Source organism: Scyliorhinus torazame, chromosome 13 (assembly GCF_047496885.1).
Source record: "Scyliorhinus torazame isolate Kashiwa2021f chromosome 13, sScyTor2.1, whole genome shotgun sequence".
NCBI lineage: Eukaryota > Metazoa > Chordata > Chondrichthyes > Carcharhiniformes > Scyliorhinidae > Scyliorhinus > Scyliorhinus torazame.
In genome coordinates, this window is record NC_092719.1 from 86083215 (window position 1) to 86097225 (window position 14011).

Consider the following 14011-nt stretch of genomic DNA (forward strand, 5'->3'; position numbering starts at 1 on the left):
CCACTGCGCTATGTGCTGCCCTTGCAGCTCAGTAATAATACATCAGGTTTGGGAGCGTAAACCCTGCTTTCTGTTTCTACCTCTGTAGCAGTGCCTTCTTCACCCTCGGTACCGTCCCAGTCCATATAAACTCCAAATTCAGTGCCTCTACCCTCTGGAAGAAAGCATTGGGAAGAAAGATCAGGAGGGTCTGAAAGACGAGCAGGAACCTTGGCAGCACATTCACCTTTACCATCTGCACCCTCCATGCCGACGTCAAGTGCAATGCATCCCACCTCTTGAGATCCCCGTTAACCGCCTCCACTAACACTGTCAAGTTCCACCTTTTGCATCGTGGCCCACTCATGCATCACCTGAATCTCTGAATGCCTCTTGCTACCTTAAACGGTAGTGCCTCCAAATTGGCCCCTTGCCCCGCCGCATTCACTTGCTCTTCCCTTATGTTCAGCTTATACCCGGACAAGGCCCCAAACCTCCCCACCAGGCCCGTAATTCATCTGCGTACAATGATATCCGATGATCCCTGCCCCCCACTCACAATTCCTCCCCATTCAGCCGATCCCTGAAGGGCGATCGCCAAGGGCTCAATCGCCAGTGCAAAAAACAACGGATACACCGAGCCTCGTTTCCCTGTGCAGCCCAAAATACCCTGAACTTGTCTCGTTCATATGCATGCTTGCCACTGGGACACTTGCAAAAGACATGCCACAAACTTCAGCCCAAGCCTAACCTACCCAGAATTTCGAACAGAAGCCTCCACTCTACCCAGTCAAAGCCTTCTCTGCATCCATGGATACAATGACCTCTGGTGCTCGGCCCCCTGACGGAGTCATAACTACATTCAACAGCTTCCTAATGTTGCTGGAGAGCTGCCTAACCGTCACAAAACCTGTTTGGTCCTCAGAGACCACCCTTGGGACACACCCCTCCAACCCACACGCGAACACCTTCGCCAGTACTTTCACATCCGTGTTCAACAAAGAGATGGGCCTGAAAAACCCACACTCCAGTGGGTCTTTCCCCTTCTTTGGCATCATCGAAATTGCCACCTGAGACAACGTTGCTGGCACTTACCCCTTTTCATCACCTCACTAAACATCCCCAACAGATGGGGGGGCCAAATCTGTCACAAACTGCTTATAAAACTCCGCCAGAAATCCGTCTGGCCACGGGATCTCCCAGACTGCATTCCCCTGTTACTATCCATCACCTCCCTCTGCCCCAACAGCTCCTTCAATGCCTGTCTCTTTCTCTTCTCCAGCTCTGGGAACTCCAACCTATCCAGAAACCGCCCCATATCTCCCACCTCTTCCCCTAGCTCGGCCTTTTTCCAACTTCTCATAGTTGAACACCTCATTTATCTTTTCTGGCTTCGACAACAACTCTTCCTTTTCCACCATTTCCTGCAAAAAATCCCTAGACTCTGCCTGACGCCGCAATTGGTGGGCCAACATATGACTCGCCTTCTCTCCATACTGATACTGCACCCCTCTCGCCTTCTGCAGCTGCCCCGCCGCCTTGCCTGTCGTCAACCTGTCAAACTGCCCCTGCAACCACTTCCTCCCACAAGCAACTCCTTTGTTGGGGCCGCTGAATATCTCCTATCCATCTCGACTATCTCGTCTAACAGCCGTCGGTGTCCATCCTCCTCCTATCCCTATACGCATTAAACAAAATAATCTCATCTCGGACCACTGCCTTCACAACGTCCCAGAACATGGCTGCCGACACCTCCCCATCCTGATTCAACTCCACATAGTTCCTAATCGCCACTCTGACCTACTCACAAAACCAGAAGACCCAAATCCAACTTCCACCCTGGCCTCTGCACCTGCCCCGAACTAAGTCTCACCGCCAGCCAATGCGGCGGTGGTCTGAAATCACAATTCCTGCATATTCCGCCCCTATCACTCCCATCAGCCCGACTCAGCATGAAAAAATATATTCTAGAATACACCTTGTACACGTGCGAGAAGAAGGAGTACTACCTTCCTCCCAGGTTCCTGAACCTCCATGGATCCACCCTCCCATTCTATCCACGAACCCTCCCAGCTCTCTCGCCATCCTTGACCTTCCCATCGACTTGGGGCTCGACCTGAACAGCCTAACCTGATCCTTCACCCGGAGAATTGTCTCCTGCAAGAAAATCATCCCTGCTCTCAAACGCTTCAGGTGTGCAAAAGCCCGGGAACTCTTCACTGGCCCGTTTAACCCGCGGGCATTCCATGTCACAATTCTTACTGAGGCTTGCTTTGGTTCCTCCTCGTCCAATCCTACTCTGAACCAGGCTCATCCAAGATGGACCTGCATCCCGCTCATGACCACTCTCATCCTCCAAACCTGCCACATCGCACTTCCCCCTCCCCCTCCCCTTGAATTAACTTATTAGTACAATCAACACCGAGTAAGATATTTATTTGTAATATGTTATAACTTCCACAAGACCTACGGGGGCAAAGCAATTAGTCTCTCTGTGAGCCTCGTTGAGTACAAGCTTCCCTACAGAGGGACAGGGAACCCACGAACACTCAAATAGCCTTTGATGGCTTTTCACAGTAACTTAATTGAAGCCTACTTGTGACAATAAGCGATTATTATTATATAAAAGTCGGCCACGTTTGGAACTGACACCTCAGATCCAGCGGAGACCTGAAGAGTATTATACATATTGTGACTTTACAATAAAACAACTTTTTCTTTGTTCACTTGCCTCGGACATGTCTGTGGTACTAAATAATGAAACATTCTTAAAATTGTCTGTGGTACTGAGTTCACTGAAAATCTATTTATTTATGTCAGCTTGGCTCCACACATTCCATTGTGACAGAAGGTTTTCAGTACAAATTCTGTTATTTCATTGTACTAAGTGCTTTATCAGATGAAACATTAAGCCTGCCTGCCTGCGCATGTGAATGCGAAAGATCCCATAGCATTATTTAAAGAAAGAGCACCAAGCTCTCTTCATTTCCTCAACCACACGACCAAGAACAGATTGGTCAGTCATTCATTTTTTGATGCTTATGAATGCTGAATGCATGTGAACTGCTGTATTTCCCTCCAACACAATAGGACACGCACTATTGCGAGCCCATCATTGTACCACAGAAATGCTTCATGCAGTCAGTCAGGACTGGTAATGCAGGAGTCAAGTCTGAAAAGACTGATGTCCTCCACAGAGAAACTAACATGTATTTGACAGCCGATCAAAGTGCCTCAACATTGCAGTAGACTGGGTGGACTCCTCTTTCTTCATTCCATATTCGCCTTTAATCACATGTAAGGCTGCAAGCTTAATATTATACCCGACGTTTACCTTGCCAGATCATATCGGGTGATTGATCTTCTTTCAACACTACAGCCACGTATGTGGGGCCACTTTACGGCTACTCATACCACCACTATTTTCATTCATATCTGCTCGGTCTGACCAGCCAATCTCCTCCCTGAGGAAAGAGGCCATTCAGCCTGGAGGAGCATCTATAGAGGGCATCAGAAACCCTGGGCACCAAACTGCTCTGCTTTCTACCAAGTCAAGATTTCTGACCTTTAAGCTCTTTCCATATTCTTCTGCCTTTTAAAAGTATCGCTGACTACCTTTTGAAGATGGTGCACCAGGACTTCTCCCTCTCCATCTTCCCCCATTTTGACATATGTGTTTTTGTAGTATAGTATTTGAATAAATGTTGGTATTCACTTTCAGTTCTATAAATTGGCCTCGTGGCAGTGTTATGGACGGTACCTGCAACAGTTCGGTTCTTTCAGGATTGATGACATTACAGATGTCAATACGTTTAAGACCACCTTTTTACCAGATCAATTTGAAATTGAGAGTGCTGGCTTAACGGTATGTGAAATGTAGAACTGTATTCTTTTAGATATTAATGTTATTACTGAATGTCTTGAGTCTTGCCTTTTAAAATTGATTTGACTGTTCTTGTCTTTCCTGCAGTTTTTTCTTTTTGTATTTGATCATTGTTTTAAACTGATAGGGCAGGATTCTCCCATCCCACCCCGGTGAGGATGGGGCTGACGAAGACACGTGGGCAATGGGAATAGGAGAGCTGTACAAGGATGGTGTGGATGAGCAAACATAAGGGGCAATGGAAGGAGTGCTGTGCAATGGCAGAGTTGAAGGGCAAAGGGGAAGAATAGCTGTGCAAGGACAGGAGTAGAAGAGCAAACACAAGCGGGACAATGGGGAAAGAGGGCTGTGCAAGGGCAGAGGTAGGACAAAGTGGCATGATGGAAAGCAGAGTGGCAAGAAAATGGAGAAGGATGATGAACAATGGAAGGCAGAGGGAAGACCGAAGATTGGCAAGGTAAACCCTGACAAAGATGCATAGATAAGGTAGATAGTCAACATCTTTTCCCAAAGGTAGGGGAGTCTAAAACTAGAGGGCATAGGTTTAAGGTGAGAGGGGAGAGATTCAGAAGGGCCCAGAGGGGCAATTTCTTCACTCAGAGGGTAGTGAGTGCCTGGAATGTGCTGCCAGAGGTAGGAGTAGAGGTGGGTACAATTGTGTCTTTTAAAAAGCATTTAGATAGTTACATGGGTAAGATGGGTATAGAGGGTTATGGGCCAAGTGCGGGCAACTGGGACTAGCTTAATGGTAAAAACTGGGCGGCATGGACTGGTTGGGCCGAAGGGCCTGTTTCCATGCTGTAAACTTCTATGATTCTATGCACAAAAGAGGACTTACAATGGCGACCATGGAGTGACTGGTCAGGCACAGGGTGGCTCCTGCTTGAAGGTGTTGGTTTTGGCCCTTTTTACCTGTGATTTGGGCACATTCAGCAGAAAAGTGGAGCTGAGAGTGTAGGGAAGAAGTTCTCCCCTGGATGGGCATGTTTACAGGCGGCACGTTGGCGCAGTGATGAGCACTGTTGCTTCAGAGCGACAGGGTTCCAGGTTCGATTCCCGTTTGGGTCACTGTCTGTGTTGAGTCTGCATGCTCTCCCTGTGTCAGCATGGGTTTCCTCTGGATGCTCCGGTTTCCTCCCACAAATCCCGAAAGAGGTGCTTGTTCGGTGAATTGGACATTGTGAATTCTCCCTCTGTGTACCCAAACAGGCGCTGGTGTGTGGCGACTGGGGGCTTTTCACAGTAACTTCATTGCAGCGTTAATGTAAGCCGACTTGTGACAATAATAAAGATTATTATTAGATTACTTTCAGACCCGCCTGAAGACAGTGAAAGACCTGGCGAAAGAGTTGGAGAAGACTCGTGGTGCAATACCAATTACTTTTTTAAATAAAATATTTTCTTCAAGGCATTTTCATACAAAAGCATAAGAACAAATAAACAGCATTATAAACAACCAACACCCACTCCCTCCAGCTCCCCTAACACCACTCCCCCTCCCATCCTGCAGTCCCCTTTTTAACCCCCTGTATTCCCCCCTATGCTGACCCCTCAGACCTCCTTAAAGAAATCAATAAACGGCTTCCACCGACCAACCCCCTCAAGACGAACTTGACCTTCTCCAGCCGAAGGAATTCCGCCAGGTTGCTCACCTACACCTTCGCTTTCGGCGGCACCGAGCCCCTCCACCCGAGCAAGATCCATCCACAGGCTATCAGGGAGGCAAAGGTCAAAACATCGGCCTCTCTCACCCCCTGGACCCCTGGGCCTTCAACCACCCCAAATATCGCCACCTCTGGACCCAGGGCCACCTCCACCCCCAGCACCTTGGATATTATGTCAGCGAAACCTTGCCAGAACCCCTTCAGCTTCGGACATGCCCAAAAATGTGGACATGCTTCACGGGCGTCTTCGCGCACCGCCCACGCCTATCCCCTACCCCCTCAAAGAACCTGCTCATCCTTGCTACCGTCATATGCGCCCTATGGACTACTTTAAACTGAATTGAGTTAACCTCACACATGACGAGGATGCATTCACTTTCCGCAGGGCCTCTGCCCACGTCCTGACCTCCACCTCCCCTCCCAGGTCCTCCTCCCACTTGCGCTTTATGACCCCCACCAGGACCCCCTCCCAATCCATCAACTCTTTGTAGACTTCGGACACCTCCCCCCCCCTCCCCCTCCCCAATCTCATCCCTCGACAGTACCTTATCCTGCAATGCCAGGGGCCAGGAAAGGACAGCACCTCTCTCTTTACAAAATCCCAGATCTGCAGGTACCTTAAACTGTTCAGCCTGGGCAGTTCGTACGCTTCAAAGAACAAAGAACAAAGAACAAAGAAATGTACAGCACAGGAACAGGCCCTTCGGCCCTCCAAGCCCGTGCCGACCATACTGCCCGACTAAACTACAATCTTCTACACTTCCTGGGTCCGTATCCTTCTATTCCCATCCTATTCATATATTTGTCAAGATGCCCCTTAAATGTCCCTATCGTCCCTGCCTCCACTACCTCCTCCGGTAGTGAGTTCCAGGCACCCACTACCCTCTGCGTAAAAAACTTGCCTCGTACATCTACTCTAAACTTTGCCCCTCTCACCTTAAACCTATGCCCCCTAGTAATTGACCCCTCTACCCTGGGGAAAAGCCTCTGACTATCCACTCTGTCTATGCCCCTCATAATTTTGTATACCTCTATCAGGTCGCCCCTCAACCTCCTTCGTTCCAGTGAGAACAAACCGAGTTTATTCAATCGCTCCTCATAGCTTATGCCCTCCATACCAGGCAACATTCTGGTAAATCTCTTCTGCACCCTCTCTAAAGCCTCCACATCCTTCTGGTAGTGTGGCGACCAGAATTGAACACTATACTCCAAGTGTGGCCTAACTAAGGTTCTAAAAGGCTTCCTCCAGATCCTCCAACCTTGCAAACTTGCCTCTATGAACAGGTCACTAAATCACTCAATCCATGCTCGCCACCATCCCCGAAACCTCAAATCTAACCCCACCCAGCGCAAATCTCTAGTTGTCGCAGATTGGTGCCCACACCGAAGCACCCTCCAGTCCCAAATGCTGCCTTCACTGCCTCCGCACCCTTAAGGCTGACACCAGCAATGGACTCATGGAGTACCTGGCTAGCGAGAACGGCAGAGGTGCTGACAGCAAAGCCCTTAAAACCCGTGCCCCTACACAATGCCACCTCCATCCAACTCCATGCCGATCCCTCCCACACGACCCATTTTCTAACCATGGCGATGTTCGTCACCCTGAAAGAGTTTGCCATGTTTGGCAGTGCCAGCCCCCCCACTTGCCTCCGCTCCAGGAAAACCCTCCTAACCGTCCCCACCCCAAACTCTTTATAAAACTCCACTGAGGCCTTCTCTACCTGCATAGCCCCCATACTTTCCATCACCTCCCTCAACCCAATTGGGGCCCCCAATCCCTGAACCAGCTCTTCCTTCGGAAACTCCAGCCCATCCAAAAACTGCTGCATCCCTTCCTTCCCCTCCGGCTGGAGGTCTGACTTGTATAGCCTGGGTCCAACACCATCCTTCCCTTATCATCTTTCACTCTGCCAATCTCTCACACTGCCTCTTTCTCCCTCAACTGGTGGGCCAGCATTCTACTCGCCTTCCCTCCATACTCGTACACTGCCCCTCTGGCCATCCGTAACTGCCCCACCCCCTTGCCTGTGGATACTAGCCCAAAGTCCATGTGGAGCTACTGCCTCTCCTTCAAGAGCCTGCCTCCTGGGCCTCCAAATACCTCCTGTCCACCCTCACAATCTTATCGACCAGCCGTGCCATCTTCACTCGCTCCCCTTTCTCCCCATGCACCCGAATTGAGGGTTAGGCCCATTCAGCCCCCTCACCTCCCACGTGACCATAATCACCTCATGAACCCCCCCCCCCCCCCCCCCCCCCGAAGCTGCCACAATGTTCTCCCCCCTCGAACGCCACCCACTTATTCACCAACACCGCCCCCCCCTCATCTTCATGTCCAATCTCGAGTGGAACACCTGCCCCACCCATCCTTTCCTCAACCATGTCTGGTCCCCAATCTTTAAGTGCATCTCCTGCAGAAAGGCCACGTCCGCCTTCAGACACATCAGGTGCATGAACACATGTGACCGTTTGACCGGCCCATTCAGACCCTTCACCTCCCATGTGATCAGCCTGGTCGGGGGCTCTCCACCCCCCACTTTTTGGGCCAGCCCCCGGTGTCATGCGACCATCCAAGCCCACCCTCGGGTATCCACCGTCATCGATCCTTTTCCAACTGCGCCAAATCGACCGCACCCTTGTCAGCAACCCTCCCCCCTCCACCCTTAAACAAAATATCAACCCCATTCTCCCTCTGTGCCTACCTCTTGACAACCCCTACTTCACTCCCGTTAACTAGCCCGCCCAGGGACTTCCGGTTGCGGCTGAGTTGCACGTTCGGCAGTTCCTGTCAGAAACGGACTTTTGGGCTCTTTTGAGAGGCCCTAACGGCATTTGTTCGACGGTTCCGAGTGTGGAAAGGTGACAGTACGATTTCCCCGGCACTGTATGGATTGGACCAGGAGTGGAGTGGTGAAAAAATTAATTCTGGTGCAGCGAAAAGTGCAGTGCGAGGGACGAAAGCCAAGATGGCGGCGGGTGGAGACCAGGCAGCGTGGGCGCAAGAGCAGCAGGTGTTTCTCAAGCGCTGCTTCACGGAACTGAAAGCAGAGCTGCTGGAGCTGATGAAGGCTTCGATCGACAAGCTGGTCGAGACCCAGAAGGCCCAAGGGGCGGCGGTCCGGGAGGTGCAGCAGAAGGCCTTGGAGAATGAGGATGAGATATTGGGATTGGCGGTGAAGGTGGAGGTGCACGAGGCGCTGCATAAGAAATGGCAGGAGAAGTTCGAGCACATGGAGAATCAGTCGAGGAGGAAGAATCTGCGGATTCGGGGTCTCCCGGAGGGAGTGGAGGGGTTGGATGCTGGAGCATATGTGGTCACGATGCTGAACACGTTGATGGCCGCGGGTGCCTTTCCGAGGCCCCTGGAGCTGGATGGGGCCCACCGAGTCCTGGCGAGGAGACCCAAGTCTAACTAGCTGCCACGGGCGGTATTGGTGCGGTTCCACCACTTGGTGGACAGGGAGTGTGTCCTAAGATGGGCAAAAAAGGAGTGGAGCAGCAGACGGAGAATGCAGAGGTCTGTGTATACCATGACTGGAGCGCGGAGGTGGCCAAGAAGAGGGCGGGTACAATCGGGCTAAGGCGGTTCTGCATCGGAAGGGGGTGAAATTCGGGATGCTGCAGCCGGTGCGACTGTGGGTCACGTTTAAGGACCGGCACCATTACTTTGAGACGCCGGAGGAGGCGTGGACCTTTATTCAGGCCGAAAAGTTGGACACGGACTGAGGGTCGATTGTGAGGGGAGGTTGCGGGGGGGCTACTGTGGTTACTTGGCGTTGGGAGATGTTCTATTCTGTTCTGTGTTGTTTCCTTGGGTGCTGGGTGGGGTAGGGTGGGTTTTGTGAGAATGTGTGTGTCGGTGGTTGGAGGGACGGGGCCCCGTTGGGGGAGGGGAGATGGGAGGCCCGAGGTAGGGGAGCTGGGATTGGGCCGCAAAAGGGAGGTGCGCCAGAGAGGGCGGGGGCCGGTCTGATGGAAAGCGCGGGCTTTTTCCCGCGCTGGGGAGGGAAGGGGGCAGGGCCGGGGGGGAAGGGCGGTGTTGGAGAGGAGCGCCCGCTGATGGACAGGGGGGGGAGACTACCACACTGGGGGGTCGATGGAGTGGCGGGAGTGGCCGGGGGTCAGCAGGGGTGCTATGGGGGAGCAACGGAGCTAGGGGGGACCTAGCTTTGAGAGGGGGGGGGGGGACTGGGTTGCTGCTGCATTGGCGAAAGGTGAGCTGGAGCTCGGAGAGAGAGTCGGGATGGGGGTCTGCCACTGGGGGGAATGGAGAGTGCGGGAGTCGCGGGCATGTGGCTGGCCTAGAAAAGGGGATGGCTAATCGGCAGGGGGAGGGGGGGACGGGAAGCCCCCTGATCCGGCTGATAACTTGGAATGTGAGAGGCCTGAATGGGCCGGTCAAGAGGGCCCGTGTGTTCGGGCACCTGAAGGGACTGAAGGCAGATGTGGTTATGCTCCAGGAGACGCATTTGAGGGTGGCAGATCAGGTCAGGCTGAGAAAGGGGTGGGTAGGGCAGGTCTTCCACTCGGGGTTGGACACAAAGAATCAAGGGGTGGCGATTTTGGTGGGGAAGCAGGTGTCGGTTGAGGCGCTGAACATCGTGGCAGACAATGGAGGTAGGTATGCGATGGTGAGTGGTAAGCTGCAGGGAGAGTGCGGGTGGTATTAATGAATTTATATGCCCCGAATTGGGACGATGCCGGATTTATGCGGCGCATGTTGGACTGGATTCCGGACATGGAGGCAGGGAGCTTGATAATGGGGGGGGGACTTCAACACGGTACTAGATCCAGCATTGGACCGCTCCAGGTCCAGGACGGGTAAGAGGCCGGCGGCAGCCAAGGTGCTGAGGGGGTTTATGGACCAGATGGGAGGAGTGGACCCATGGATGTTTGTCAGGCCGCGGGCCAGGGAATTTTCTTTTTTTTCCCACGTCCATAAAGCCTACTCCCGGATAGACTTCTTCGTTATGAGCAGGGCACTAATTCCGAGGGTGGAGGGCACGGAGTATTCGGCCATAGCCATCTCAGACCATGCTCCGCATTGGGTGAAGCTGGAGCTAGAGGAGGAGAGGGACCAGCACCCGCTGTGGCGCCTGGATGTGGGCTTGCTGGCGGATGAGGAGGTGAGCGGGCAGATCCGGGGGTGCATTGAAAGCTATCTAGAGGCTAACGATAATGGGAAGGTGCAGGTGGGGGTGGCCTGGTAGGCGCTGGAGGCGGTGATTAGGTGAGAGCTAATCTCCACTAGGGCCCACAAGGAGAAGAAGGAGAGGAGAGAGAGGGAGAGATTGGTGGGGGAGATTTTAAGGGTGGATAGGAGGTATGCAGAGGTCCCCGAGGAGGAACTACTCAAGGAGCGACGAAACCTCTAGGCCGAGTTCGACCTGTTGACCACCAAGAAAGCAGAGGTGCAGTGGAGGAAAGCGCAAGGGGTGGTGTATGAGTACGGGGAGAAGGTTAGCCGGATGTTGACACACCAGCTGCGGGAGGCAGCAAGGCAGATTGAGGGAGTTAGGGATAAAGGGGGGAACACGGTGCGGAGTGCGGTGGGAATAAATGGGGTATTTAGAGACTTTTATGAGGGGCTGTATAGGTCTGAGCCCCCGACGGAGGAGGGGGGGATGCGTTGATTTTGGGATTGACTGAGGTTCCCGAGGGTGGAGGAGGAGCAGGTGGCTGGGCTGGAGGAGCTGACGAAGGGGCTGGGGAGTATGCAGGCGGGGAAGGCACCGGGGCCAGATGGGTTCCCGGTGGAATTTTACCGGAAGTACATGGACCTGCTAGGCCCTATATTAGTGAGGACTTTCAATGAGGCGGGGGCGGGGGGGGGGGGGGGGGGGGGGGGGGGGGGGGAGGGGGGGCCTACCCCCAACGATGTCCAGGGTGCTGATCTCGCTGATCTTGAAGCGGGACAAGGGCCCATTACAGTGTGGGTCGTATAGGCCAATCTCTCTCCTCAACGTGGACGCAAAGCTGTTAGCGAAGATGTTGGCTACCAGAATTGAGGACTGTGTCCCGTGGGTGATTCACGAGGACCAGACGGGTTTTGTTAAGGGAAGGCAGCTGAGTACCAATGTGCGGAGGCTCCTTAACGTAATCATGAGCCTACAGTGGAGGGGGAGGCAGAGATCGTGGCGGCGATGGACGCGGAGAAGGCCTTCGATAGGCTGGAGTGGGGGTACCTCTGGGAAGTGTTGAGGAGGTTTGGGTTCGGGGAGGGGTTCATTAGTTGGGTTAGGCTAGTTTACGAAGCCCCGGTGGCGAGTGGCCACGAATCGGAGGAGGTCGGAATACTTTCGGCTGTACCGGGGGACGAGGCAGGGGTGCCCCCTATCCCCCTTGCTATTTGCATGGCAATTGAGCCTTTGGCTATGGCTCTAAGGGAGTCCAGTAACTGGAGGGGGCTGGTCGGGGGGGGGGGGGGGGGGGGAAGGAACACCGGGTTTTGTTGTATGCCGATGACCTGTTACTGTATGTGGCGGACCCAGTGGGGGGGATACCGGAGGTGATGCGGATCCTCAGGGAGTTTGGGGATTTTTCCGGGTATAAGCTCAACGTGGGAAAGAGTTCTTGGGATCAGAGAAGGGGGATAGACGAGCTTCCACTGAAGAGGGCGGAAAGGAGTTTTCGGTATCTGGGGATCCAGGTGGCCAGGAGCTGGGGGGCCCTACACAAGCTCAACTTGATGAGGTTGGTGGAACAGATGGAGGAGGAGTTTAAAATGTGGGATATGCTGCCACTCTCCTAGGCGGGTAGGGTACAGTCGGTGAAGATGATAGTGCTCCCCTGGTTCCTTTTTATATTCCAGTGCCTCCCCATCCTGATCCCTAAGGCCTTTTTTAAGCGGGTCAGTAGGAGCATCATGGGATTCGTGTGGGCGAAAAAGACCCCGAGGGTGAGAAAGGTGTTTCTGGAGCGGAGTAGGGACAGAGGAGGGTTAGCGTTACCTAATATGTGTGGGTATTACTGGGCTGCCAATGTGGCGATGATACGCAAGTGGGTAATGGAGAGGGAGGAGGCGCCGTGGAAGAGGCTGGAGATGGCGTCCTGTGTAGGCACGAGTCTGGGAGCACTGGTGACAGCACCGCTGCCACTCTCGCCGACTAGGTACACCACGAGTCCGGTGGTGGCGGCCACGTTGAAAATTTGGGGGCAGTGGAGGCGCCACAGGGGTGAGGTAGAGGTTTTGGTTTGGTGCCTGATCCGGGAGAACCATCGGTTTGTCCCAGGGAGAATGGATGGAGGGTTCCTGAGCTGACACAGGGCATATTAGAAGGATGGGGGACCTATTTTTAGATGGGACATTTGCGAGCCTTGGGGCGCTGGAGGAAAAATTCGGGCTTCCCCCCGGAAATGCCTGCAGGTAAGGGCGTTTGTAAGACGTCAGGTAAGGGAGTTCCCACTGCTTCCAGCACTCAGGATCCAGGATAGGGTGCTCTCGGGGGTGTGGGTTGGAGAGGGCAGGGTCTCGGCGATCTACCAGGAGATGCAGGAGGAGGAGAAGACCTCGGTGGAGGAGCTAAAGTGTAAATGGGAGGAGGAGCTTGGGGAGGAGATAGACAAGGGTACGTGGGCAGACGCCCTGGTAGGGTTAATTCTTCCTCTTCTTGCGCCAGGCTTAGCCTGATACAATTTAAGGTTCTTCACAGAGCGCATATGACAGGGGCGAGGCTGAGCAGGTTCTTTGGGGTGGAAGACAGGTGTGGGAGGTGTTCGGGGAGCCCAGCAAATCATACGCATATGTTCTGGGCGTGCCCGGCGCTGGATGAGTTCTGGAGGGGTATTGCGAGGACGATGTCTAAGGTGGTGAACGCCCAGGTTAAGCCGAGCTGGGGGTTAGCACTATTTGGGGTATTGGACGAGCCGGGAGTGCAGGAGGCGAAAGAGGCCGGTATTCTGGCCTTTGCGTCCCTGGTAGCCCGGCGGAGGATTCTGCTACAGTGGAAGTATGCGAGGCCCCCCGAGCGTGGAAGCCTGGATCAATCACATGGCAGGGTTCATTAAATTGAGAGGGTAAAATTTGCCTTGAGAGGGTCTGTGCAAGGGTTCTTCAGGCGGTGGCAACCATTCCTAGACTTTCTAGCGGGGCGTTTAGGAGGTGGTCAGCAGCAGCAGCAACCCAGAGGTTGTACTTTGTGTTTTCTACTGTGTTTATTATTGCTTAATGGGGGGTTTGTATATTGGGGGAATTCGTGATGTAGTTGTAAGATGTTTATTTATGTGTTCTTTGTTTCTCTTTTTTCTGTTTGTTGAAAATATGTAAGAATTTGTATTAAAATATTTCTTTAAAAAGAAAAACTAGCCCGCCCAGCTGGCAAGGTGGACCCCTCCCAAGGCTGCCAATTTCTCTGCCATCCCCAGCTCCCCTCTTTCTCCCCCCCCCCCCCCAAACCATACTCCCTTGAAGAATAACATAAAGGTGCTCTCATCCTCGATGTTCCCATATGAAAAATCTGCCCTCCAGAAAACTCGCCATCAAAGA

General features: G+C 53.1%; 1 protein-coding gene across 1 annotated transcript in view; it reads left to right on the top strand.

The window, feature by feature from the left end:
* LOC140388176 (cilia- and flagella-associated protein 54-like) overlaps positions 1 to 14011 on the top strand; it is a 209982-nt gene that overhangs the window by 9174 nt on the left and 186797 nt on the right. Inside the window, exon 3 of the mRNA XM_072471936.1 lies at positions 3701 to 3844. Coding sequence (XP_072328037.1) covers positions 3701 to 3844 — 144 coding nt within the window. The remainder of the gene's footprint in view (positions 1 to 3700; positions 3845 to 14011) is intronic.